At 42.7% G+C, this 27,920-nt stretch overlaps 1 protein-coding gene across 1 annotated transcript; it reads left to right on the top strand.

Moving 5' to 3' along the window:
• On the top strand, window positions 1–27,851 carry LOC121837303. Its single transcript, XM_042292905.1, has 4 exons — window positions 1–286; window positions 1,709–1,920; window positions 26,105–26,213; window positions 27,760–27,851. The coding sequence occupies exons 1-4, from the start codon at window positions 1–3 to the stop codon at window positions 27,849–27,851; spliced, it is 699 nt and encodes a 232-aa protein (XP_042148839.1).
• Window positions 27,852–27,920: the final 69 nt, after the last annotated feature.

Below are 27,920 nucleotides of genomic sequence, written 5' to 3'. Positions count from 1 at the left end.
ATGAAGCCGTTGTCGTTGCTCTGGCTCACCTCGGGAGTATGGGTTTCCACCCTTGTTTGCTGGACAGCGAGGTGCGAGGCCCAGGACGCCGGCGGAAGCAAGAGCGAGAATGAATCGGGCCTGACCATGTTCACCCTGATGACCAGTCTCCTGAGCGAGGCGATTGGGAACCCGTCGTCGCCCGCGGCGCGGCGTGTGCTTCGGGCGGAGGTGTCCTCCTCCTGCAGCCTGGGACTCCTCCGATTCGTGCGGGCTCTAAAAACGTCCGAACCCTGGGTTCTAAGATGTAAGTCGTTACCAGTATTTGTTTTGCGCTAGGTGAGGGTCCTTTCGGCAGCAGCGGATCTCGATGCCTGCTTCCATTCACGTGAGCAGCAAGTGCGGGTACGATTGGTTATAATTTCTGATTTCTCTTGATTACATGTCACACAACACATTTTCTTTAACCGCGGTACCCGGTTTTTGACGTTTTACACTTTGAGTATATATAGTTTGTGTGGGGGGAGAAGGAGTAGAGAGCGGAACGGATTGATGTCCTAGTGGAAAATGAATTCGTTCAGTACGCAGACGTGTAAATGTGGGACGGTATCAGACCTTATATGCGTCTTATATAGTTCCAGTAAGTTCTGATATAATTAGCACATAAATCATATCTCAGGTTTCAGTTTTCAGTAGAAAAACTTGTTGCTGAAAAAAAAGGCACATTTACGCTTACAGTACGCACTTACATTTTTAACCTCAGTTGGTGTGAATGTTCTGTAACGAATAGAAGTATTCTGAAGAACTTGTCTAATTGGAGTACGTTCGTATAGTGTAGTGAACTGAAAAAGCCGCTTCACTGTATTATCCCATCGGCTATGTCCTTTTAAGAGAATAGTTCTTCTACTCAACCTTCCTTCGAACAACCGCATTATGCCTTAACCGCGAACTTTATATACACCCGATTACAGTCGTGAGAGTGGTCACTGCTGAACGCTTCGTCACAATGCTAAATGTAATCCAAATGAAGCACCAATTACAAGGACTATATTTTATGTTTTTATGTGGGAAATACAATGCAAAAAAGTATACCTCTCAATCGATTTCAACATTTGTTACATTTATAATTCTACGATTTCCACGAACAATATAAAATCAATTGCAACTTCAAGATGTCTCTAAGCGCAGGGTCTTTCGCGTTAGCATTTACATTTTTCTAGGAAAAATGTAAATGCTAATGCTAATGTAAATTTTTTTAGGACAAATACACGAAAGCTACACTAGTGTTGGTTGGGCAGGTTAGTTATATGAAGACTTTAAAAAAAAAATATAGAGGGAGAATCGTGATTATTAATAAAAACTTGCTGGTAAAATTTGTTAATCACTGTTTAGTTAGAGACATTTATTAATTGGATTTAAATTAGACAAGAGGGTGGCAGGGGGGAGGGGGGCTCCGCTTTGACTGGAGTGGCCTAGGCCGCATCTACGGCTAAACTGAACATCTATGGAAAACAAGCTATGAGAGCATTCACCAGGTGCAATTCGGTAGTAGTCTGAATCGTTTTTACTAAAGCTTTCGTGTCTATTTTAATAAAACAAATTATGTTTTGGTGTAGTTTCCACAATGTCGTCAACATCAAAGCATTAATATTTGCGGAAAAAGCTATTTTCCTGACCTCTCTCGGGTAGAAGCAAACTTGACTATGACAATCATTTGACCTCTTTCCAGTTCTTGACGCATCAGCGAAGTTTCCAAACGGGCTGCTGCAGGGTACAATGGCTGATCTAGGCGCCTTTGACGAGTGTATCGAAACTGTCATCTATGACCAGTTTGGCAGGGAAGACATTCGCGGCCAGTACTGCAACGTGGATATTCGGATTGTCAATGACACGTCCATCGAGGATTTCCTCCGTCCTGCAGCTACGCTCTCGCATAGGCGGGTGAGTACACGATTCTTTATTTGGTCTATTGTCAGTTTAGATCGAAAAACCTATTAAAGGTGGTTTTTTCTTTTAAAAGAGAGACTTCTTTTTAACTGAGCCTTTTAATCAGTAAAACGTGTCCTTCCTTCAGTTGCTTTGTCCTTCAGACCGTGCACTACCCCGGTGAATCTAGCACGGAAATTATTGTCAGGTGACAGGCATAGTGTGACTGGACACATCGACTTGACACCGTGACGTCCGGTCACGTGACGTGAGAATACCTGACGCCAATTTCCCCGCCAAACTAAGGGCAGAGATTTACACCAGGTAACGTGACGTTACGGTGTTAAGTGGGGACGCCACGTGATTGCATGACATCACTTTATCTGACATATTGTGACGCGATGTCAATTACTCGCTACAGATAGCGGTGTAAATATTAAACACTATGTTCTTGACTGCTCAATCCTAGAATTTACTGTTTAATGTCTTCAAACACTTTTAAACGATCGCTCATTAAATGTTCTATTTATTGAATTTTAGCCATTTGGAGATTTTAATATACTGTCAATTTGGTATAAAATGAATATTGTTAAACCTCTAAATACGGCGGATTTAATATATGGTGAGGGGGGAAATTTTATGCAAAGCGCAGGGTCCTAGGCGATGCGATCCCTAGGACCATTAGGAGTCTGTAAGTCAGTTAACCATTTTAATTGAAGTTGGTCTGCAGGGAGGAAAACCTGGCGCATAGGGTGCTGCACTTGTTGTCAAGCACTGAGGCTAAACACTAGCTAACGTACTTACTTTCTTGGTGCCAGGGACGCAGCTGTCAAAGTATAAATCATTAAATTGTAATTGAGACGTATCCAACATTGTAAATAGAAATGCGAATGCGAGCAAGATTGAATGACTAAAAAAAAACTGCCTAACACAGCTCTCGCAAGCAGCGAATTACACCGCATTCCGCCGAAGTCTGCGGCATCTAAATATAAGAGGAAGGCAGTAGGAATTTGCGATAATATTTGCCGTTTTACTTATTTTATTTATTTCAGCACACTTAGAGCTGGAAGAGCTACAGAGAAGTGAGACGATAAAAAAATACAATATATTAACATATATAATATAAAAATACGGTAAAACATCCGTGGTCAAGGATTAACCAATATTTTTGGTTATTGCAATGATAAATGAATCGACTGATGATTTTGACACTTAATATGCGTCAAGGTGGCTCCATTGTGATGACGTTCTCTGAATTAAAGGGTCAATCTGGGCAGTCATACAACCATAACAAATTGCGACTTTGAATTCATGGTCAATACGGGAGAAAACACGCATAGGTTAAAGAGTCTTAAAGTTAGGGTGAGAGTTATACATATTATTAAAGAAAACGCAGAGGAGATCTCTTGCGACTCAACAAAAGAATAAAAGGAGTAGGGTGGCTTTCAAGAGACACTGACTGTACAACGATATTTAGGTTTTAGTCATTCTTCAACTTGTCCCACTCCAAATATCCCATTTCTTTAACTCAGCAAGAAAAGGGCATGTCTAGTACTATTCGCGCCGCAGTTTCAGGACTTAGTAGATAAAAGCGCGCATTATGTTCACTATAGACCATTCTAATATCCGACTTCAGGTGACAGCAATCTCCTTCTACTTAATAGGGAAATGCATATTTAGTATTCGCAGTAGCTCCTTTGTGTGGGTCATTCGAGCTACGAAAAGGTCCAACCTTCTGTCATTTGGTATTTTTAGCCTGGTGTATCATCACTGTAATATATATTGGCAGCGGCATTATTTGCGTTTCCCACTTGTGTGAGGGTGCAGATTATAAAAATTACCAGTGACCTACATTCTAAGGGCGCAATGGAGCATTTACAGAGAGATAGCTAAAATATATTTCAGACACACTAATAGGTTGTTTCCGGGATTGAAGAATATCTTCTTTATTAATCATGTCCAAATATTTGTGTGATCTAATGCTTGCGCCATGTTTTAGTTGGTTACGGAAGCGCCGTCCTAAAGGCGTCTGCATTTAATAAACAAAAATGTCAATGACACCGAAACTTTACACTTCATACAGCTTGCCATACAACTGTTCCATACTATCATATACCACCATTCTCTGGCAAATATTTAAAGATGATTATGTGTAAACAGTAGGTCCCTCAGCTGAATCAACTTTTTTAAGTATTTCTACTACGGATAGTATTAGTACGGCTTATTCTTGAACATAAGGTAACTCGTTATATATGTATATACTAAATAATATCCCTCACCTATATTGAGGAAAATTATTTTGTGTTGAAAGGGTGTATTACATACGTACAAATATATATTCCAGAGGCACCTCAGCAAATGTCTGAGAAACAGGTTCCATCGTAAACCGGAGACACGGCAAAATAAATAAAAAAAACGAACAAAACAACAAGTCTCAAACACAGCTTCTAGTTTATTTGAATACCTCCGCTCTTATATATACACCACGACCCTCCTCTGCAAGGTAGAAACACCTCCTCTCCACTCCATCACCGACATCTGAAACTGAACCAATGACATGCTACCTTCCTTCCTTTCATACCAAGCAAAAACTGACCCAGACGACCTCCTTTTAAATTCATGATATCACACATCTCAAACAACAAACCCTGCTAACGTTAAAAACGCCTCCCCTCACAAAAAAAAAATATATTTTTTTTTGACCGACACACGTTATATTTTTCCGAAACGACCAGCCAAAGCCGATAACAGGCATCTCCAACAGACACTGTGTTAACGTCTGAACACCCCCCCTTTCCCCGCCACAAAAAAACAAAAAAAAATAGAAACACAAAAAGCGCTTTAGTTCGCTACCGAAAGCCAAGGACGGTGTGCTTACACAATTGCCACGCGCCAAAATACACAAAGTCTCCCCCACAACTCTCCTACCATTTTCTTTCTCTTTATGCAAAACCTGGGTATCCCCCCCTCCGGCTGACAGTTATTGCAGTCTACAACATGTGTAGCTATTTCTGCATGCTGAGCCTCCTCTTTTACCGCCCTTTTATGTTCCAGCAACCTTTCATTCAAGCAGCGACCAGTTTGCCCTACATAAGACAACCCACTCCGCAACGGAATATAATATACCACTCCTACCTGACAAGTTACTTCAGGGTTTTGGTGTTTTTTAAGGCAGCCTTGACGACCACCCGAAAAAGCGGTTAAACTAAATTTACTCCGAGCCTCTTGGCCACTGACTTTAAATTATGAGATGTTCCATGATAGTAAGGCACACAGACCATATTCTTCACAACCGGTTTTTCCACAGGAGCCGAACTGAACTTTCCTAATACCTTGAGCATACCGCTAGCAATTACATCCTGGTGATGGCCCGCTTCCAAAAGACGCAACTTTTGCAACTCTATTGCCTCTCCAACGCAATGTACACATGCCTTTTTCCACGCGTTATCAACCACAGACACAATCACACCCTCTTATTAACTTGGAGTGACAGCTGTCAGCCACCAACAAGGGTTTTGCCGATTCCTTGCCATACCTCCAGCACAAGCCCTTCTCTGTGTGTAGTAGAAGGTCTAGGTGCTGAATCTTGCCCTGAAGACTACTTTCCTCCGTGAGCGTCAAATCGTGGCAGGTTATATATATAAAAAAAATTACCGGTGACCTATATTCTAAGCGTGCAATGGAATGTTTATAGAGGGATAGCTAAAACATGTTTCAAACACACTAATCAGTTCTTTCCGGCATTGAAGAATATCTTTATTAATCATCTCCGAATATTTGTGCGATATAATGCTTGCGCCATACTTTAGCTGGTTACAGCAGCGCCCTCCTGACGCCTCGGTATTTAATATACAAAAATGTCAATGACACCGCAACTTTGTATTTCATACCGCTTGCCATACGACTGCTCAATTCTATCATATACTACTATTCTTTGGCCAACATTTTAAGATTATGATGTGTAAACAGTAGGTCCCTCAGCTGAATAAAATGTTTGATGTATTAATACTTCGGCTAGTATTAGTACGGCTTATTTTTCCGCATAAGGTAACTTGTTATATATTTATATACTAAATAATATCCATCGCCTATATTACGGAAAATTATGTTGTGTTTAAGGTGTGTATTACACACGTAGAAAAATATATTCAGGAGGCACATCACGCAAATGTCTGAGAAAGAGCAAAGTTTAAACGAATGGAGTATAAAAACAAAAATACGAGATTTGCTTTTTGACTTTAAAAAAATAGAGGAATTGATAACGTGCCGAGAACATTAAGTTTCTTTCTCAAAATTAAATTTCTGGTGGTGCCGGAACCAATTCGTCAAATTCTGCGAATTCGTTTCATATAGACGTGTACGATAATTTCCCGTCCTCTGCTACCGGCACATATAAACTAGCAGAGCAAACAGCTAGTTCAAATTACAATAATCTAAACTAAAAAAGGTTTCAAAACAGTATTGCCAATTATTGATGATATGTGATCATTACGAAGCCAACTTATTTAAATAGAGTTGGAGCACTGCATTGAACAAATGTGTTCCTTGGAGAATGAATGTTCTTCTGAAATTAACATTGCATGTAAAAAGTAAAAATTTCGGCACGTAACACATGTTAATATAAAATAATAAAACAATTTCCCCGCTTGCCCTGGGGTTCTGCAATAGTAATGACTTCTGATGGCTGCCCTATAGTCTATATTTGGGTCGATGTATTTTGTCTATGGAAAAGTACGAGGGGTCCCAATTCGAAATGATGGAAGAATGATTGAAAAGAGCCAAAGCATACACAATTCGAGTAATGTTTTCCAGATTATGCCTCATTTTAGAGAATCTGCGATGGCAGTTGCTTTTAGCCGAGGAACCTTACTTTTTATATTTCGTCACCAGCTGAGAACTCGGCGGATCTCAGAAAGTAACTAAACGAGTAGAAAATGACGAACGAATGAGTGAAAACAGCCGAAGCATCATAAATTTGAGACACGATTTCTCAAGGATGGCTACTCTTTGAGGGGTTGCCATAGCAGCAGCCTACAATTAAGGGCAGAAATGTATTTTCGATTTGTCACCAACTGGGCCGATCTCAAAAAGTTTACAGCCGAAACTTGCCGAATTGGAGAGAGGCTTCCACAAAAGTGGCTCATCTTTGAGGATTTTCCATAGCAACAGCTTGTAGTTGAGGGCCATAACTGTTATATTTTTTTACTAGTTGCGTACTCGGTCGATCTTGACAAGCAAAGGAACCAGGCGCGTGTGCCTAATTTGAAATGATGAGCAAATGCCTGAAAACACCCGAAACATGTTCACTTCAAGACAAGTTTTCTCAAGGACTGCTTAATTCAGAGGATTTGTCATAGCAGCAGCTTGCAGTCGGGGGGCCCTACATTTTTATTTCGTCACCAGTTGAGAGCTTGGTCGATCTCAGAAAGCTCCCAAACCACGCAGGGTGCCTAAGTTTGAAATCAACGAATGTCTGAAAATATCGGAACATGACCAATTCGAGACTCGTGTTATTAAAGATGGCTCTTTTGAGAAGATTTGCCATAGAGGTAGCTCATGGTTGAGGGCCATGAATGATTTATTTTCTCACCAGTTGACAACATGCTCAATCTCAAAAAGTTCCAGAACGAGGCACGAGTGCCTAAAGCTAAAATGATGAAGGAATGCCTGAAAACAATGGAACCACGCCCACTTCGAGACGCGTTTTTATAAAAATGTCTCATCACAAAGGATTTGCCGTAGATCAGCTTGTATTAGAGGGCAATAAATGTTTTTATTTCGTCACCAGTTGAGAACTCGGTTAAAATCAAAAAGGTCTCGGACGAAACGGTTTTGCCCATTTGTCAAAATATGAACGAATGCCTAAAAACAGCCATAACCAATCTACTTAAAATCCTGTTAAAAAAGAAAGTTTAATTTAGAGGAATTTACTAAGATACAAACATATGCTAGAGTGGATTACATTTTATTTCCGCCCATAATTAAAAACTGCGTTGCTTTCACGAAGATCACTGGTGTGGCGCATTTGCCAATTCAAAATATAAACGAAGGCGTAAAAACGGCCATACCATGTTTACTTCAAGACAGGTTTTCTCAAGAAAGACTCATATAAAGGCATATGCCATAGTACCAGGTTATAGGATAGGGCCTTACATTTTATATTTTGTCTTTAGTTTGGGACTGGGTTGTTCACAGAAAGGGCCCTGGCAATGGCGTGTAGCCAAGTTTGAAATGCCGCTCGAGTATCTGAAAATGGTTCAAGCGTTTTCACATTGAAATCTTAAAAGGAAGCTGTCCGGGGCCTAGACTTTAATATTTCAGCATCTGTGTTCAAGTAACGGAAGATGCTTCTAAGAGGAAACAATCAAGATTTAAAATGGTGTGTCTAGGCTATCGCGTGACACAAGCGGCTTCACTTCTTTTTCTCGTTCACTCACGTTTATGAGTATATTTGGCACTGCTATTGGTTTGACGCAACCGCATAATAGTTACTCTGGACACTTGAGGTCAATTTTAATAGATTTTCGCTCTGTTAAGGTACTTTTTCAATGAAACGGTATATGTATTGTTTATGAGTATTTCTGAGTGCACTTGGACGTGCAGGAAACTGTTTTGCTTGCTCGTATTTATTTTCCTTATGTTAGTTCATAAACTTTTCAAAGACGTTCAAGATGGTATACATCTCACCATCAGCTTAATTGTATAAACGTTGTTTAGTGATATAGACAAGCAATACTTTCATTTTCCAAAAAAATATACGGAAGCTTTATCCGAATTATTTAAACGCTCATATGGGCAACCGCTTCAATCGAATTAATTGTGGAATCTGCCACAAGATATAATGTTGCGGAGCCTTGTTTTATATTAGTAACTATTTTCGTAAAGCAGTATTTTTGTGACCTGCTTAGCTGGGTGAGCAAGAGGAGAAAACAAGAAATTGTGTGATTTACGATTTATTATGCATATAACTTCATTTTTCAATTCTGTTCGGAATTTAGCGCCTATTCTGACCCAACACCCAATGCACTTCTATGCGCATTAGAAATAGTTTTGTCATCGTCACTACAAAAAAAAAAAATATAATAAAGCGGTTGGTAAAGGTGGCTATCATATTTGGTGACTGGATAAAAATTTTGCGTTTATATTGATTGGAGTAGTTCCACCATTTCTTCTATAAATCGGACAACGGAGTATGTCGTGAAGTTCTTGGGCTTCTATAAATGCTGATAGAGCGGTGGAGTGATTTTTTCACTGTTTGTTCGTTAGGTGTAGCACTCCTGGTGCGGTTATGTTGTTATTGTCTATACGCAATTTAAAGCCATGCTCGGGCCTATACTTCACCGACACCGGCAACATCAGATGACTTTAATAAAGTTCACATTTATTCCGTATGAAATTGAATTCTTCTGAGATAAGGAAATCTGTTACCGTTATGTGACGAGTTTTAAGATGTCCCTGAACGCTAATATTTCTTATTGCAGAATAGTTGTAGAACCACTTGTTAAGCAAAATAACGAACGGTACATTGCAAGTAACGATTCAACACGAAATACATATGGATAATATCTGCAATAGTTTGAAACATCTCTTCTTGTTAAAAAGGTTCTTGGGTTTACCTATAAGACTTCATATTTCTCTGACTACTGAATTCTTGATAAGCAACAATCAAAGTATCGGCCTCAACATACGATGTGTTGTACTTTGTTCGATGTACAATCACCATTACGTGTATCTGTGATATAAAAAAACAGACCTAAAAAAACAAACCTAATTTTCAAAACGGCGGAACGGGGGGGGGGGGGGGGGGGGGCGTCTTGACAATTGTTTTAGCATATGAGCCGCTTATGATAGTTCTTGCAGAATAAAAATGTCGCAAGCAAGAAGGCATAAAACACGGAAGCGCATACTAAAAGCTCGAGGTCACGGATCATTTCTCTGCGTCTGATTCTGTTGAGCCGATAGCGACAGACGCGAGAGGAATTACTAAAAGCGTGATGTTGTACGTCTGACACTCGTGATGGGCCCGTCGATTCCTAGAGTCAGCTGCACTCTGATCTACAGTGAAAATAACTAAAAAACGCAAAAAAAGAGACGTCCAATGTAGCAGTAAATGTACACAATAAAAAAAAACCTTTCACCATTAGGTCGACTCGAGGGTCAAATCTATGTGCTGCTTCGACCAGTCAACCGTCGGTCATGCACCACGTAATCACGCTTTTTTTACGGAAACTCTCGGGCAAAGAGCGGAATAGGACAATAAAAAGCAAGCGAACGTGGCGAACGTTTGGTCGCCTGCTTCGGCGGCCGTTTGAGGCGTGGGCACTTGCTGTAAATCGCGCGCACAGAAATAATTGCTGCCGGCTCGTTTACCCGCGAATGATGAAAAAGCGAAAACCGCGACTTTTCCTCAGGTTTAGATTGTCATTCTAGAACGTTTAAAAACCTTGCTGTCGCTGCTGTTGGCGCAACATCAAGGAGTCTCTTGCAGAGGACATCGTTGGCTTTACAACACGACAGGTGTGTTCTGGACGACTCGCTGGCACCAACACACGGAAGCCACACGTGTCATTTGCTTTTTTTCTTTCCCCTTGCAACAGCGCGGAGCCTACTGACATTGTGCGACTATTTAAGACACGCAACTTTAAGTGTAGGTTATTTTTTTTTACTTCCCATAAGATAAATTCACAAACATATTAAAAAGACCCCACTCATGTAACATTCTTTTTTTAATTCACACACCACAGCGCAGCAGTGTTTCACTCTATATCACTTTTTTTTTTAAATTTACGAAAAACCCGAATGTTCTTAATATATACATATAAGAAGTTTTTCTCTAATTTCTTAAACTTGATTTTACTAAAGTACATTTAAGATCTATGAAAGCCGTCATGTTGACCTCCTTAAAATAGTAGTGGTGGAAATAATAATTAACATTTAATTTGTGTAACATAATATATAAAACTTCCTACCATCCAGCTACCATATGAATTATGCAATAAATGGGCAAATATTATAATTGTTCATAACAACGCCCACTCTAAGTGTAGTCTTGTTAGGGCGTTTATGGCTAAAAGAATTAAAAAAGAACGGAACAGCTCTCAAAAAAGCGCATAATTTTTGGAAATGTATTTTTAATTATATTTTTATATTTTTTATCGCAAATGTAGTGAACTAAAGGTTCATTTTTTAGCCTTGCAAAAAGCCCAGCCGGTGCATCAGGCATCCTGCATCTCAGACATAACAACATTCAGCATCGTCAACAACAACGAAAATGCAACAACAGAACATGTATTTAACGAAGACAATTAAGTGACGATGTAGTTGTTTAATGTTACGATATGTGTGAGCATGTTCGAGAAACAAACAAGGACGCTCGATGTTTAAGAATCTGGTTACAGCCTTTTTTGTCTTTGGGCGTGATGAAAATATGACTGATACCGGTGTTGTGTACGTTCCTCAAAAAAAAAAAAAACGAACGAAAGATCGTTCCTCGTTGCTTCTAATTTTTGGAACGTGTTCCCGTTGCAAGTCTGATGGGGGAAAAGGAACTGGTTCCCGGAACAGTTAAACAATTGGAGCGTATTGTTACATTTACGTTACATTTGTACTTTCCTGTTTACCATGTTTAGTTAGATCGAGAAAAGTTTTCGTCTTTTTCTTTTATCTATCCCATCAAATGTGCACATACAAATTTGAATGCCGCGATGGAAGAGCACCAGGAGAAGAAAACACGTAGAAGCTGGGTATCATTTTTTTATATTTTCACCTTTAAAAATCTTAGATTTTAACCATATTCATGTTTGTGGCGGGCGATTTAGACGAGCCAAATGTACTCTTACTTCATATCGCACGAGCGTTTTACAGCAACCTCACACGTTTCAATGTAACAAAGTCCTTTGTTCGAACTTAACAACAGTTGCTTCTCGATGTTGCTGACCGCAAGACGAGCAAGTGAAGAAGAGGGTAGGGCTTTTTGAAGGTCAGTCTTGAGAACTACAAGTCCTTTTTCATAAAGTTTTGGATTCGTTGTTCAGTTTGAAAGTGGGGGACAATGGGAGAAGCAATAAAGGTTAATTTTTGTTTCTTTTAAGCGACCAATGTTCCGGTACAAGTGTCCGTTCAATGTCTGGTGGCCTGCTCTTTTGTTGCAACTGTAGGTCAGTAATAGAACTGTATGGCGCCTGTATGTCTGATTTCTCTCTTGTGTCCGTTGTTTGTCGCGCCGTACAACATGATTTCCGACTGTAGGCGTATTTGTGAAAGTTCAGTGATGGCTGTAGTCGGCCTTAAATTTCTGGGCGTATGAGGACTCGTGGAAGCAAACAAAGCAACTGAGCTTGAAACGTCCATCTTTTTGTGCCTTTTCCTTCGACTAAATGTCTTGCTTTTTGTACCGCAGTCTCGGGCACTGAAAAAAGAATCGATGTCCACTAGCTCTCTAGCACCCGACTGTTACCAAGTGAGGACCACACAAAATAAACCATAAGATAAGCAACCAAAATGTTAACGAGATCCTGCTCTTCGTAAAGTTTTTTTGTTTTTTTGTTTTTGAATATCCCTCTTAGAAATAAAATAAAATTGACCTCACTGGACATAAAAGAAAGAAATGCCGTTACTGTTTCCTTTCTAGTAAAAAGGTAATGAGTTCCCGTTCCAGTTCCACCGATGCAAAATGGAACAGCGGCGTTCCTTCGTTCCTCCTAAAAGGAACGTGTTCCAGGAACGCCGTTCCTTGGAACGCCATTCTGTAAAACACTGACTGATACCAAGATATTAGAAATTCGTACCCCTTGCTTTTATTATAGCCATATTTAATGGTGAAGAAATTCACATTAAACTAGCTCCGCTGATTTGTCTTTAATACTGAGACGACCCTTGAATTCGTCCACGAACCAGCATAAACATTCCTTGGGGATGGTAAATGAAATTTGCGGTAACGCGCAGTCACGACAGCGTACTTGGTTATAAAAACATGAATCCGTAGTCCACTCGATGATTTCATTTGAGCCATTGCTATGTTATAGCTATAGAAATTAAAGAGCCGTGCTTCAGAAAAAAAAACACTAAACTGATTTATTTATTAATTAATGGCCCGAGAGCTCCACGAAAGTGTCGCACACGTCCCCACTATTATGTCACTAAAGTCGCCAAGTGCACACTCCTCTCTTTATAATTAACAATCGAACTTCATTTAATATAAGTATTATATACAGGTTATGTATTTAGTACTGTAGTACCTTTCGTTGTCAACATCATCATTGTCGTCACCATCATCCTCATATCTTTATTTTTTTGTGTCTATAAACACCTGTCTGTAATGTGACACAACGTAATAAGATGTAAAACGTACAAAAATAAAACAACCGTTTTCATAGATATGTGTGTATATAAATAAAACAGACGCAAGCCAATCAGAAATGCACCGCTATGAGAGGATGAGCATATCGTTCAGGTGCCTCATATAATTATCATAATTAAAAAAAATTGTCGAACAGCATGCCCAAAATCATTACCACATAACTGAATTCCAGTTATCGGCTAAAACATATTAAGATTATGAGGGTAAAATATAAAATCACTCTTATTTAAACCAGCAGGTACATAGAAGTTCAGAGTTCAGAAAAGGTCAGAGCCTAGAACCCCGTGAATTATTTTGTTCAAAAAAGGGAACATCACGTGACAGCATTCTAACGAATAGAGCTGGAACGCCTAGCATGTCCGAGAGCGTTAATATTTATAAACGTATATTGGGCCAATATTTACTTCAGACAATACGAGCAAAACGTCGCTGAATAGATTCGGTACGAGCTGTATCAGATGCACTAAGTGAATTTCATACTATGAAACCAAACTCTAACTCCAGCGTTCACAAATTTTCCAGTTATGTGAGAAATTAGACCCAACATTCTAACTGAACAACAAACAATATGAGAGACATGGCAGCCGAAGGAAGAAACTCTATCGAAGACATACCAGATCACGAATTATTGACATACAAGTAATAGTCGTACTGTCAAATGCATGATGATAAAAAAATAATTATCGCTTTTTTACAAAATCACAAATGTCTTTAGTTTGTCTGTATAAATTAATAAAGACATTGCCGAACACCAATTTACTATATGCTAAACATGCACTGCAGGCGCCTAGAGTCATTGAATAGCGAATTCTGAAAAAAAGGTTAAAGTCAACAGCACAAAACGAGACATTTTATTTTATTGTACAAGTGGCATTGTCGTTGATAAAATGAGAAGCTAAGGAGGTCCCCAATTGGAGCACTGCGGTACTTCTTCTGATGAGCAAAGACTTTTTGAAAAACAATTTAAAACACACAACACTTTGACGGTCCAGTCAGATAGCTATCAAACCAATTCAAGATAATTGGCGAAAACCCAGTCAGTGACAATTTTTGTAAAAGCAAAGCAATATTCACCTTATTGAACGGCCCTCATAGATCCAAGCAAAATAACATCCTCTTGATTATGATTTAAAACCAGAGGAACTAAATATTGTGGGAAGCTATGAAAATTTCTATCGACGGAGCGACCCTTAAAACAATCATGTTGATGAGAAATAGTGCGTTGTATAAGATAAAAAAAAAACACGCGTGCATGCATTAGAATTTAAAATATTTTTGAAAAAGAAGAAAGCGAAAATTCAGGACGATAAACTTTTTTCCGGTAAGAGTATTCCGCACCTTATGAATAGGCACAACATTGGGCTCTTTCCACACTGATGAAAAAACACCCGCGGACAAGGAAACATTAAAGATATGCTCTAATATTAGAAAAAAATACGTTGGAACAGCGTTTAACAATAAAAGCGAGATCATGATTTATTCTTTAATTCTTTTTTTATAGGCCAACTTCAATCTCTGACATCACTCTACAGCGGTTGTGGCACTGCTATCGACTTTGCGCGTGCGCTGAATTATCGCCTCACCGGAATATGGTTTTTGCGCAGGCGCAATGCCCATACCCAGTGTGGGCGAACTCGGGCTCGTTTACAAACAGAGAGTTGGTCGAGAGCGTTCATTGTCTCAGGAAAAGTCACTTTGCTAATCATAACATACATCGGAGTGTATCGACTCATCAGAAGATGCCAAAGCCGAAAAAAAAGCATCAGAAAAAATACAAACTGCCGAAGTGGCTCGAAGATAGTAAGCAACCTCCTTCGGATTAGATAGACACCTCAAATTATTTCGTGGGCAGATATGCCCCGAACTATCGGTCGTACGTCTTAAAGCGAACTTGCAAAATGTATCTGGTTTGCGGAACAGACAATGTTTTACTGCTCTTACAATGAACACGCTCGTAAGGTATAAACCATTTTGCCCGAGTGCATGATAAGTACTACACCTAATGCACCACGTTTACGATCCGTCAAAAATAAAAAAAAGTCAAATTTGGGGGGTTTACGTGCCAAACCAAGGACGGGCATCTGGCACGCCCCAGCGGAGGACTGAGGATTAATTTCGGACACCTGGGGATCTTTTGACGTTCAACCGAAAGCTCGGTTACACGGCGCCTCCTCCGGAATAAGTCTCCGTCAGATTGCGGGCACCTCGGCCGGGATTCGAACCCGTCACATGGGGATCCATAGGCCAGCGCCCTCGCCTCAGAGTCACCGAGGCGGCTGTTTCCGATCCGTATCCTTTGTATATTGTTTGACAGTGTTCTTTTATGAGCATATAGTACAATATATATCTAGAATACCACGAAAAATACTTTTTTTAGGTTTCGAAGAACACTTTAGAACTAATTTATCAATTGTATCGTTTACTACAGTGGTAAATAATTTCGCCAGTGAGTTAACGGAACCAGTTTTATTAAATGGGTGACCTGTTAAAAATATTAAGAAAAACTAACAAAAACTAGATACTCAGCAGCGCTAAACGCGTAATATTCCAAGCATTGGCGAACTGTTGGTTTTAAGGAACCATAGAATGCGACAAAAAGAGGTGGGTGATATATGTCAGCCTGTGCAAGAGGAAGGTCGACCAACTATGTGTAGTTCATGGGATAATTTCTAAGAAAAGAGTCCAGGACGTTTCCAGCCCTGTTTTTAAAATTGTTTAATTGATTCAGGCCATTAACGTGTATAAAATTCAAAAGTTAGGACAATTTGCGTATTGTTTAGTTATGTTGATGATTGCTAAATCCCGATGTCTGGTCAATGCCAGGCAACTTAATATCCTCATACATATGTACACGGAACTTAAAACAATCAAATGCTTTTTCACGTGTTTTGAAGTGTTTATTAAAAGTATTATTATTTGCAGGAGTCAAATAATGGTTTTTATTCACGTAGTTAAGTTTGTTATTTGAGGGTAGTTGAATATAGACGCATTCTATGTAGGACTCCAGGGGCCCTAGTCTACACCAGTGTTGCGGAGTTGCCACTCCGGTGTTGGAATGAATCCGGAATCATTCCGCATTTTCACGACCCCGGAATGGAATGGGAATAGAATGGCGGCAACGTTGAGAAGAATGGAATGGGAATGGATTTAGGTGCCTTTTGCCCGGAATGAAATGGGAATGGAATGGGCACAATTCTTTTTTTTTTCCTTTTTTACGGTTTACGGTTTCCTAAATTGAGCCAATCAGTGAGTCGGCTGTTCAAAAATAAAATGAGCGGGAAACTGATAGCCCGCGAAGGAGCCCTAACAGACTTATACGCAAAAAAGAAATGCAATACAAAAAACAAGCGTCGAAGCAAAGGCCAAAGGGGGAAAGGGGGGTAACAGTGGCGCCTTTCACGGATGCGCAGGCGTCGGGCTTCGATGGCGTTACACGAGGGCGAAACAAGAAACCAAGCACCGAGCAAAAGAAAAGTGGGCGGCAACGAAAGAAACCGCCATGCACAACTCCTCACCGTCCTTCTTGTCATGCTTTTTTTGCTGTTGTTGCGACGGTTTGTAGAATGCACGCGCGCGCACAGGCTGAGATCTGAGAGCGGAAACGACTCATAACTCGCAGAGCTCTGATAACTCGTTGACTCGGGCGCCGCCGAAAGATGATCAGGTATTGCTTTCTTATAGTTCGAGGAGCGTTGTTTAGCAGGCAGCCAACCCTGCTGCCTTCCACGTTAATTCGTGCGCACTCCTTTGAAGCGCGAAATGTCGGTTTGTTTCGGCATTAAAACAAAGCGAGATTCACTTTCTTCTTCTCCTCTTGCGCTTTGCTCCGGGTCTTGTTTTTTTATACTGCATTTGTAGCGTAAGTCCGCCTTTTACTTGGTCTTTGTTCCGATGCTTGTTTTCTGTGTTATATGTTTGGTGGGTTGGGGTTACAAGCAAGCTAGCGGGTTCCCGCTCTTCTCGTTTGACTTTAGTCTCTGCATACTTAGTTTCACCTTGTGGTGGACCGCTGCGGACGCTACGTGTCACCCCAGGCAATCGAGCACCGTGAGCGGGACTGCAGGGTCACGCGACACTCAGAAGGTGGTTTCGATGGCTCTTGTGCTGTCTGTTGAGGTCCATCGTAAGGTGAAGTAGGCTATCGTCACCGCTCTTGGCGTGACCGAACTGACTAGACCTGCATGCCGAAAGACCGTCCCGCGCCAGACCAGGCGGGACCGTTGCTGTGAGGGCAACTGAGAAGTAGAGCTGAATGCTATAGCTGCCACTGAGGTTTTCGCGCGTCTCGGCTGACCGGTCTGCATTCGTGCTCCTTGTCCTGGACCCTGCTTGAGGCGGTGAGAAGTCAGTTGGACGGTGGTGTTGAGGAAACACGGGGAGTGTCAATTCGAACGGTGCGGTATTACCCCGTTAATTGTATCTTGTGTATCTTGATGTTAAGCTAGTTTTGTCGACGCTGACTGCGCGACCCGTCGCCACAACGCGAACAACCGACAGCGAGGTAGAAGAATGAATTGGTTGGTACCGCCTGCTGCTTGAGCCCGCCTCTCGATCAGCGCGAAGAGGACAGATCGAGTCTGGGCATCGTGGAAGACATTTTCCGACATTAGTCGCGAAGAAAATAAACAAGCTGCACGCTGAAAGTTGTGCAACGAAACTATACATGGTGCAGTCGGCGTATATCATCGAACTTTATTCGCCATCTCAAGAGGAAACACGAGAATGAGTATGCAAAGGGTGGAAAAGGGCAGGCGAACCAGCCAAAAATTTAATTGAATGTGATAAGAAATATCGAGATTCGTAAAGCTAGCCTGGACTTATGCGTTTTAAAACAGGTTTCGTGACCTATGCGGTAGTGATGAAAAACTATCGATAGTTTTTCCGAAACTATCAATAGCGTCGCAGAACTATCGATAGTCAACTATCAATAGTTTTTCGATAGTCGATTATCGATAGTACTCTTGATAGTTTTTAATAGCGGACTATCGATAGTTTCTCGGTAGTCGACTATCGATAGTGCTATCGAGAGTTTTTTGATTTTCGACTATCGATAGTTTTTCGATAGCGGACTATCGATAGTGCTATCGAGAGTTTTTTGATAGTCGACTTTTGATAGTACTATGGAGTTTTTGATAGCCGACTATCAATAGGGCTATCGATAGTTTTTCGATAGTCGACTATCGATAGAACTATCGATAGTTGTTTTACTATCGATAGTCAGATTTCTGGCGAATATCGGTACTATCGATAGTACTATCGTTAGTTTTACACCACCACTATACGGTCCCTCGTGCTGAGCCGCAGAGGTTGCATTTTGTCAGTGGATGTGTTCTTGCCGCTGTGCATGGAGTCGCTTTCAGCAGTGTACTAGCCCTGTTGCAGTATTTGAAGAATACAGTAATATAGCTTATTCCTGCGCCACGCACGAACCGTATATTTTATGGTCTCATCAAACAAACACGCTGGCCGCGTATGTCCTAATAGTCAAATGCAAAAAAGTTAAAAAAGGAAAAGAAAATGAGTGGTTTTAAGTTTTGCTGTTGCGAGCCTAGTGTTCGCGAGACCGATGTCTTCAACAAGCATCGACATATCAAGGGGCTTTCTCGATGCTTGCAGTACATTGTAAATAAACACTTTGTGCCACCAGCGGCCCGCTTAGTAAAATCAGTGCTTTTTTTAAGGAATTTAGTTTTTTTTTGTTCTTTCAATTGTCTTTGCATTTGATAATATCAGCTTTATGCTACTTATGCCGGCAACACAATGCAGCTGTAAAGTGCCAATTTTCATGTTTAGGAATTAGAGGAATGGAACGGAACGATTCAGTCATTCCAGGAGTGGGAATGGGCCCAGTGTCTCCATTCCTAGGAATTGAAAAGAATTGAATTCTTGAAAACTCTAATTCCCCGGAATGGAATTGGAATGGAATGGGGGTGCCCATTCCGCAACACTGGTCTACACGACGGGAAATGGGTCCAAGATATCGCCGCCAGCTGCGATTCGTCAGCGGTGTGTAGCTGGCCAATCGCAGTAGGCTTCGATGCTCCGGTCCCCTTCCCCCGCTTTGTTCCGCCATGTAGATGAGGACCCAGGTCTCATCTTTGATGCGAGGTTACCGAATGATCAACGGCAGATAAAACTCCACCCCCGAATTTTCCGACGAGTCAAATTGTAGTCTATGTCACGACGGTGAAGGATATAGGACGAAGGATAATATCTTATGTTCGAAAAATCCTCGTAGTGCCAAGTTTCAGTCCCAGACAGATGACATTATAATTACAAGAAACTACATTTGATGAAGTTTCTTGTAATTGATGTATCTGTTGAGTGAATTCGGCTGCACACAAAGTAGGAACAGCATCTATCTTTCCGCAAAACGGGTAAAAAATGCAACTACCTTGCCACACTTCGGACATGTTTATGCCCACAAATGAAGCCTGATCAACTGCGTCATGAAAAGACAAGTATGTAGCGTACCTGCACTCCAGTTTTGATCAACAAGCCGACAGTTCCGGCAACAGGGGCTCGATGAGTAGCTTAATATCGGCGGTTGTCGCGTCAATGGCGAAACGAGAAACGAACAACCCTTTTCGAGCGGCAGGGAGGGAAACGACGCCACTTTTAAAGCCTTTCCACTTTCGACCGATTGTTTTGTTTCTTGGCACCTTCGCACGACCGTAAAGCCCTTAGGCACATCAGTAGTACCAAAATTTCCACACTTGGCGATGACCCAGGTCTTGCTCGAAACTCAGCAGCCCTGATTTGTTCCCACGGATTTGGTCGTCAGCTGGCGGACGAACACGTTGAGACGAAGCGAGGGAGATACTTGAAGAAAGTCACGATATTACTGTAATGTTAGATTAAGTTGTGATAGACGAGGAAAAGGCTTCGTTGCACCTATTTAGGAAGCCGTTCAAAAACCTTCCGCTTAAGGTCAACTAATTCCGAAAGCAAATTTTTGTTTTCCTTTTTGATGCACTTAACTTCAGCTGTTAGCACTTCGAACTTTAAAGTTATGGCGTCCAAGAAAAGTTCCACAGCCTGCTGAACAGAGCCCTTTTCGGTGATGCCAGCCTTTAAAACAGCTTGGTACGCGGAGCCCGAGTCGGAAAGGATGTTCGAATCATGCTCGTCCTTCGAGCCCTCACGAAGTCGGTGAGTGCATCTGTATCATTTGAAAGCACCTTTTCCTGATGGCATAACCACTTCAGATTCATCAAGGTCAGATTTGATGAAGTCGTAATGAAACCGACGTTTGCATCCGCCTGCGCAAGCTAGGAAATTCTGCTTATCGCAAATGCTAGCGGAGCAGCCTCCACGCGCGTCCCTTCACTTTGGCAGAATTCAGCTGAATGCTAATGAGGCGTCTGTAGTAAATCGCGGTTTATTTACATATTTATACAGGCTAGGCTGTGCTAGACGATGCTTGCCCGATGGTGGCCGGTTCCTGATTGCTCGAGCTCGCCCGTCCGCTCGTGCACGTTCTCTTCCTCCATTGCCCGAGTTACCACATTCCTCCAGGTTTAGTTGTTAAGTTCCAGGGGCACTCCAGCGGCCGGCAGGTCAGGCAGCGCTCCAAGTCTGTCTGGGGGACGCCGAACGCGTTGCGGGTACCGAGTTGAAGGTTCAGCCGGCGTTGAAGTGTCGCCGGCCGACCCTGTCTGCACCACTGGAGGTGGGGCGGTTGCTGCTGGACGAGGCAAATCTCCATCTGCTAACGTACACGCTCCAGGACTAGCAGTTGGACCCAAGAGCACCCATGGCTGTGGGCCTGATATTTAACTACTTGGTGGTTGTGCATCTAGTCGTAAAATATGGTCCAAGTGAACGGAGATCGTGCGTCCTCGAACGTCCACCAGATACCACAGTGGTCCTCGTCGGGAAACAGTAATGCCTGGTGACCACGAGTGCTGGTGACCTCTCACGTCTCGCACGAGGACCCGGTCACCCGCGTCAAAGCTACGAAGTGGTCTTCGTGATTTGTCGTGTGCCAACTGCTGCTGGCGTTGATGCTTGACGACGGTCCGCTCCGTACTTGGCCTTATCAAGTCAAGACGGGTTCGAAGTGGCCGCTTGAGGAATAGCTCAGCCGGTGTCCTCTCTGTTATAGTATGCGGAGTACTGCGGTAGCTCAGGAGAAATCTGGCCAGCCTTTGGTTTTCTGTTTCTCCTTGTGCGTTTCCTATGGACGAGTCTTTCATCCAAGCTCGCTTGAATGTATGCACTGCTCGCTCAGCAGCTCCATTCGATGCCGGGTGATATGGCGGTGTGCGAATGTGCTTCACCCCGTTCATTCGCAAGAAGTTGTGGAAATCCCCTGAGACGAACTGCGGTCCATTATCCGACACAAGCTCAGAGGGAACTCCATAGGACGGGAAAAGGTTCCTCAGCATGTCAATGGTGCGAGCTGCCGTTGTCGTCCCTGTCGGTAGAACTTCTATCCACTTCGAGAAGCTGTCCATGACTACAAGATAGTGCTCCTTGTTCAGTTCAGCATAGTCGACATGAATTCTCTCCCACGGGGTTCTTGCCCACGACCATGGGTGTAGCGGTGGTGCCGCCGGATAGTTTTGCATGGACCCGCAAGCGTAGCCCTTTTTGATGAACCCTTCTATATCTTTATCCAACGCTGGCCACCAAAGATGATTCCGAGCCTTGGCCTTCATGCGACTTGTGCCTGGGTGGACCTCGTGGAGTTCATGCAGCAGTCGCGTTCTGATTGATGGTGGTATGATGACTCGGCACCCCCACAGAAAACATCCTTGGTCTGTGGATAGCTGGTCCTTCTTCTCATAGTAAGGCCGGAGCACCTTGTCTTGGACGGACTTGGGCCAACCGTTCGAGGTAAAGTCCATCACCCTGGATAACGTTGGGTCCCTCCGAGTTTCCACTGCGATGTGGTCGCTTGTGACGGGGAGCAGCTCCATGTTGGAGACTTGCAGTGCGGAGGCGTCTTCATCGGGGTGATACGAACCAGAATCACAACGCAACCGCGAAAGCGCATCCGCATTGCCGTGGTCCTGGGACTTCCTGTAGACGATATCATAGTTATAGGAGAGGAGTGTAAGTGCCCAACGCTGCATTCGAAGAGCAGCTAAGCTTGGGATTGCCGTGTGCGCATTAAAGATTGCGGCCAGAGGCTTGTGGTCTGTAATAAGTGAATTTCCGGCTGTACATGTACTTATGAAACTTTTTCACTCAAAATACAATACCAAGCGCTTCTCGCTCGATCTGTGCGTAGTTACGCTCGCTTGGTGAGAGTGTTTTAGAGGCACAGGCCATTGGCACTTCCTCCCCGTTTGGCATGATGTGTGAGATGACTGCTCCCACTCCTCTTGGAGATGCGTCGCAGGCGAGGCAGAGCGGCTTGCTTGGGTCGTAATGAGTAAGCCAGTTGCTCCGCAGCAAGCTCTCTTTCGCTTCTTTAAAGGCGTCTTGGCATTCTGCTGTCCACTTCCAGCGTCTATTTTTCTCTAGCAGCTCGTGGAGTGGTTTTAAGGTCGTGGAAAGACCTTCCAAGAATCGACCATAGTAGTTCAATAGGCCTAAAAAACGAGCAAAACTCCATCACATTGGAGGGTGGCGGAGCGTCTTGGATGGCTTGAACCTTACTCTCCGTTGGATGTAATCCTTGGGCGTCAATTTTGTAGCCGAGGTATTCCAAGCTACTCTTGAGGAACTCGCATTTTTGGAGGTTGGCCCGAAATCCCTTTTCTGCTAGTCGAGTAAGAACCTTGTCCAGCAACCGAAGGTGGTCCTCAAGAGTACCTGAAGTAATCAAGATGTCGTCGAGATAGCATACTATGTGCTCCAATCCTTTCAGGATTTGGTCCATGGTCCGTTGAAAAATTGACGGAGCTGTGGAGATTCCAAACAGTACTCGATTATAGTGGTACAGACCCTTGTGTGTAGTGATGGTGGTGTAAACCTTCGAGCTGTGGTCCAACTCCAACTGTTGGTAGGCACTGGTCAAGTCAACTTTACTGAAGTACTTGCCCCCGGCAAGGGTCGCAAACAAGTCTTCTGCAGTCTGTAGTGGATAGGTTTCCGGCCGATTGCAGCGGTTCACGGTGACCTTGTAGTCTCTACAAAGACGAACGGACTTGTCCTTCTTGGGAACTACCACGATCGGTGCCGCCCACTCGCTCCTGTCAACCTTGGTGATGGTGCCTCTGTTCTCGAGGCCTTCCAACTCTTTCTCAACAACCTCTCGTAGCGCATATGGAAGCGGCCGAGGCTTGAAAAAGATTGGAGCAGATTCCGGCTGGACGTGAATCGCTACCTTTATTCCCTTCGCCGTTCCCATTTCTTCGCTGAAAAGCATCTTGTGGTTGTCTAGCAGACTGGCTAGTCCGTTCCGAGCTGCAGTCTCGGTGATTGAGAAAATGTTTGACCAGTTGATGCGGATGTGCCGCAACCAGTTCCTTCCCAGCAGCGCTGGTCGATCTCCTTGGATGACTACCAGTGGTAGTGTCATCTCCTGGTCTTGGTAAGTTACCAGAACTTGTGCCTTTCCGAGGACAGGAATGGCATCGCCCGTGTACGAGCAGAGGCGCAGGGTCGTGGGTTTTAGTGGCAAACCGCGCAGCGACTCGTTGTATTGTCTCTCCGAGATGATAGCCAGAGTCGCACCAGTGTCGAGCAGCATTTTCACCGGGTTTCCTGCCAGCTTCAGCAGGACCTCAATGCCCTCGCCGACACTGCACGTGCGCCCATCAACAGGATATAGAGTGACGCCATCATTATGAGGACCTGGTTCGCTCGAGGTTTGCTGGGTGTATTGCGCACGTGCATTGCTTGTGCAAACTCGAGCAATGTGACCTTTTTTTCCGCATTTATGGCAGAATCCATTCTTGAATGGGTAATTCACGTGAAGGTGTTGCTCGCCACAACGGTAGCAGGTACGTGGCGAAGGGATGACGGACGTTGCTGAAGCCGTGGGTTGTCTTTGTTGAACGTGCCTGGACCTGAAGTTTTTTAATGCTTCCAACTGGTGGAGCAATGTTCTGGGTGAGCTGACGAGTGTCTTGCCTGGCGAGTTCCAAACCTAAGGCGATCTCGCACGCGGACTTAAAAGTCAGCGTCCTTTCGATGAGTACGCGGTTGATGTAATATTCGTCCTTCGACCCGCAGACAAACCAGTCTCGCAAGGCATCGTCCGAAAAATCCTTGAATTCACACGTGTGAGCGAGCTTCTTTAGGGCGGCTATGAGATCAGCCAGAGTTTCGCCCTCCTCTTGATTACATTTGTAGAATCGAAATCTTTCCGAAATCGTGATGGGATTGGGCTTGAAATGCTGGATAAGCGCTTCTTTGAGATCCCCATTTGAACATACCGTTGTTGTCCGTGGGGAAACCAGGTCCCGAAGCAGCTCGTAGGTTGATGCAGGCAGCGTCGCAAGCAGGATATCTGCCTTCTTGCCTTCAGGGACCTCGTTAGCCGCGAGCCAGCGTTCGAACCTTTCGATGTAAAGATCGAACCGTTCTGACTTATCGAAATCAGGAACGCGACCGATGTAAGTCATCCTCACCCCGCTTTGTGTTGACATCGAAGGGGTCCCTTCCGAACGTCCGTGTAGTCGTAGGGTCAACCGGGCCGCTAGAGCTGCGGAGCGTTCGAGCTGAAGAAGCGTTACCCTACGCAGTTGATGTCCACGGATGATGAGTTGACTGGAAAATCTCGTCGCTAAATGTAGTAAATCTCGGTTTATTTACATATTTATACAGGCTAGGCTGTGCTAGACGATGCTTGCCCGATGGTGGCCGGTTCCTGATTGCTCGAGCTCGCCCGTCCGCTCGTGCACGTTCTCTTCCTCCATTGCCCGAGTTACCACAGCGTCAGCCATAGTTTCTCAGCTATACGGCACCAGGATAAAGGTGGATGTATGTAGGCCCACACAAAATTATATGTCGGAAATACATAGGCAGACAATTCATCCTTGATACGTCCTTTAGGAAATCAGTCGCTAATAATAGTATACGTTTTAAGCCCTAAACGCACTCACCACAGAGTTAACTTTGGTGGTACCCAATCAAATCTCACGCCAACACAACTATAGGAACTGTAGAAATACTAGCGTTGCCTCCTGCAAATTGTTTATATGTTCCCGTGCTCTTCCATTGATCGCAATAGTACCATGATATAGAAAGGCAGAATAATAATATTATAGATATGTTATAACTCCGAGACACCCATTATTTGTTCTCTCTTACGTTTGAATTCAATGTGTTATGCCCACGGCACACACTTCGCTCTGGTGGGAATGTGCGCACGACGTAAACCTTAAAGTGCATATGCCACTTGGCGACAAATCAGTGAACTAAAAGCGCCTGCCAAAATCCTGGCCATGTTCTCTGTCTAATTTAGGTATCAATTTGATGTCATGGAATTTGAGTTTACTTCTAAGCATGATACTGGCACGTAAATCCGGTACTTGACAATGCAGCCTCACGATATCACGTGACCAGACGTTACATGATGGCAAGTTCTCCACTAAACTTAACGAGGAAATTGTTGCAGAATGGACGAATTCCTTGAAGTGGGAGCTGCCGCTAAAAGTATTTCATTATTTAAGAATTGCTGGACACGACGCCACGGCGTCTGCTGCAACTTGACTTATTCTTTTGTTATAATAATAATAGTGAAAAATACGCTTCTGTATAGCCGCCCAGCGCTTGCTTTCTTTCTCCATTCTTAAGTCCAGAAGACACGAAATTGGATACACTTACACGGACAACCCGCTCCCTTCCGCATACCATTCATAAGGGTAGTATTTTGTCAGGCAACGTTTCCAGCCACTGGCTATCAAACGGTACATTGTGATCGATGCTGATTTATTCCAGTTCCCAATTGGAGGTCGCTACGTAAATCAGAAGCCATGGGGAACCCGTTTTGGAATATGCATGATGACGGAGTGCTCCGCGAAAGACATGCAAGTTATCGCAGATGCTGGTAAGTCAAAACCCATCCTCAAGTAAGCTCGCGCACATAAGGCGGATCACAAGACTCCAGAAGCGCGTTTATGAAATAATATTTTAGCGTCTCCAACTCGGTCGTTTCTTTTGTTTTAGCGCTCGTGGACGCTGAAGATAATATAGGGCTAGATACTCGGCGAGTGCTTTTTTTTTGCGGTATAAAATAAGCCAATTTGCGGAAGGACGCAGTATTACAATTATATATGCTACATTTCCACCTCAACGGTCCAGTGATCCGGACAAAAAATACACTGTTCCGTCGACTATTAAAGTTATTTGTAAAATTTTTGTATTCACTGTATTGTTACATAGTCGCTGCTAATAATACAGTTCTGTTAACAAAGCTGGACATCCACGTTAAGTTATGTGCAGATATATGCATATAAATGAGGGTTCAAGCGCTAGTTTCTAACACGATACATTGAATATAGTTCGGAAAAGCCGCGGTTACACTGTAATCATTTCTCGAAAGAAATATAAAAGAAAACGTATCATTCATGTTGCATCCGTAAGCCTCTTAGCCATCACTGATGGGCTTTTATCAAATATCCGCTACCGCCGTTCGGGTTGTTGAAGAACCTCACGTGTCAATAAATAAAAATAGACGGAAAGTTTTTTTTTTTTTATTTGCAATTGTTGTTTTTACACGATTAGGGTGTTTTTCTGGTAAGCTTTTGCCTGGGTGGGATGCAAATTAAAACAATATACACTATCTGATTATATTACAACATATCAGTAGGTCTTTTACAAGAAGTAATTGACATTTGTGGGTAATGCATTCAAACAATAAGCTGGTTTCTCACATATTTTCTGACATGTTTAGAGGAAGGGTTTAGTGGACTACAGTTCAGTGAACTTTTACATAAAATTTCTTTTAAGGCTCACCGTAGAGGCCCTTCGTAGTATTCGCAAGAAAGAAAAATTATTCTGGAAAATTAATTTATAATATAATGAAGTCAATTTATATTATAACGAAGCTCATTTATATTCGCGTCAGCTGTTGCACTGACAGAAAAGCATATGAAATATTCAGAGAGTCTGGCATGGACGGTGGAAGTCAGCACAGCACAGAACATATTTTATACGGTGAACTAAATTTAGGCTAGGTACCTAAGAACGAAAAAAGTAATAATTTTTCTTTTCAACAGCTGTCATATTGGCCTCCTCTGGCAACAGCCAGTTGCACGTTTACGCACAGGCAAACAGATGTATTTTCACAAAATTAAAATTTTAAAATTTGCAAACAGTACACCAGGATTCTATGCAAGACATCTTTGTTTAGATAAAAGTGGAAATTGGCCAGCTGCGCTTGGAAGTTTTTTTTTATATTTAAAAGACCAGGATTTGTGAGTTGGGTTCTTCCTACGTGGTAATTATTAGAGCTCACTATAGTTCATTACAGTGTTTGTGGCAGTGGATATCAGGTTGGATACCCTAACATACAATAAATATCCAGTACGTATAATACACTATTATTTTCTGGTGTTTTAAATGGTTTTCGATTTCATATTTTCTGTTTGCAGTGACGAACAACGGAATTGTAAAGATCAAAATACAAAGTTGTGTGACGAACCAGCACCCTCCCATGGACACCATGCAAACCGTCATTCTGTAAGTAGAAAAGGCCAACCGGAGTTTCGCTTTTAAAACTATGCATAATGGACATATCCGACTTGAAAGTTCA

The sequence above is a fragment of the Ixodes scapularis genome, unplaced genomic scaffold (assembly GCF_016920785.2).
Source record: "Ixodes scapularis isolate PalLabHiFi unplaced genomic scaffold, ASM1692078v2 PGA_scaffold3__209_contigs__length_174095766, whole genome shotgun sequence".
Classification (NCBI taxonomy): domain Eukaryota; kingdom Metazoa; phylum Arthropoda; class Arachnida; order Ixodida; family Ixodidae; genus Ixodes; species Ixodes scapularis.
This window is presented reverse-complemented; position numbering and strand designations above follow the sequence as displayed.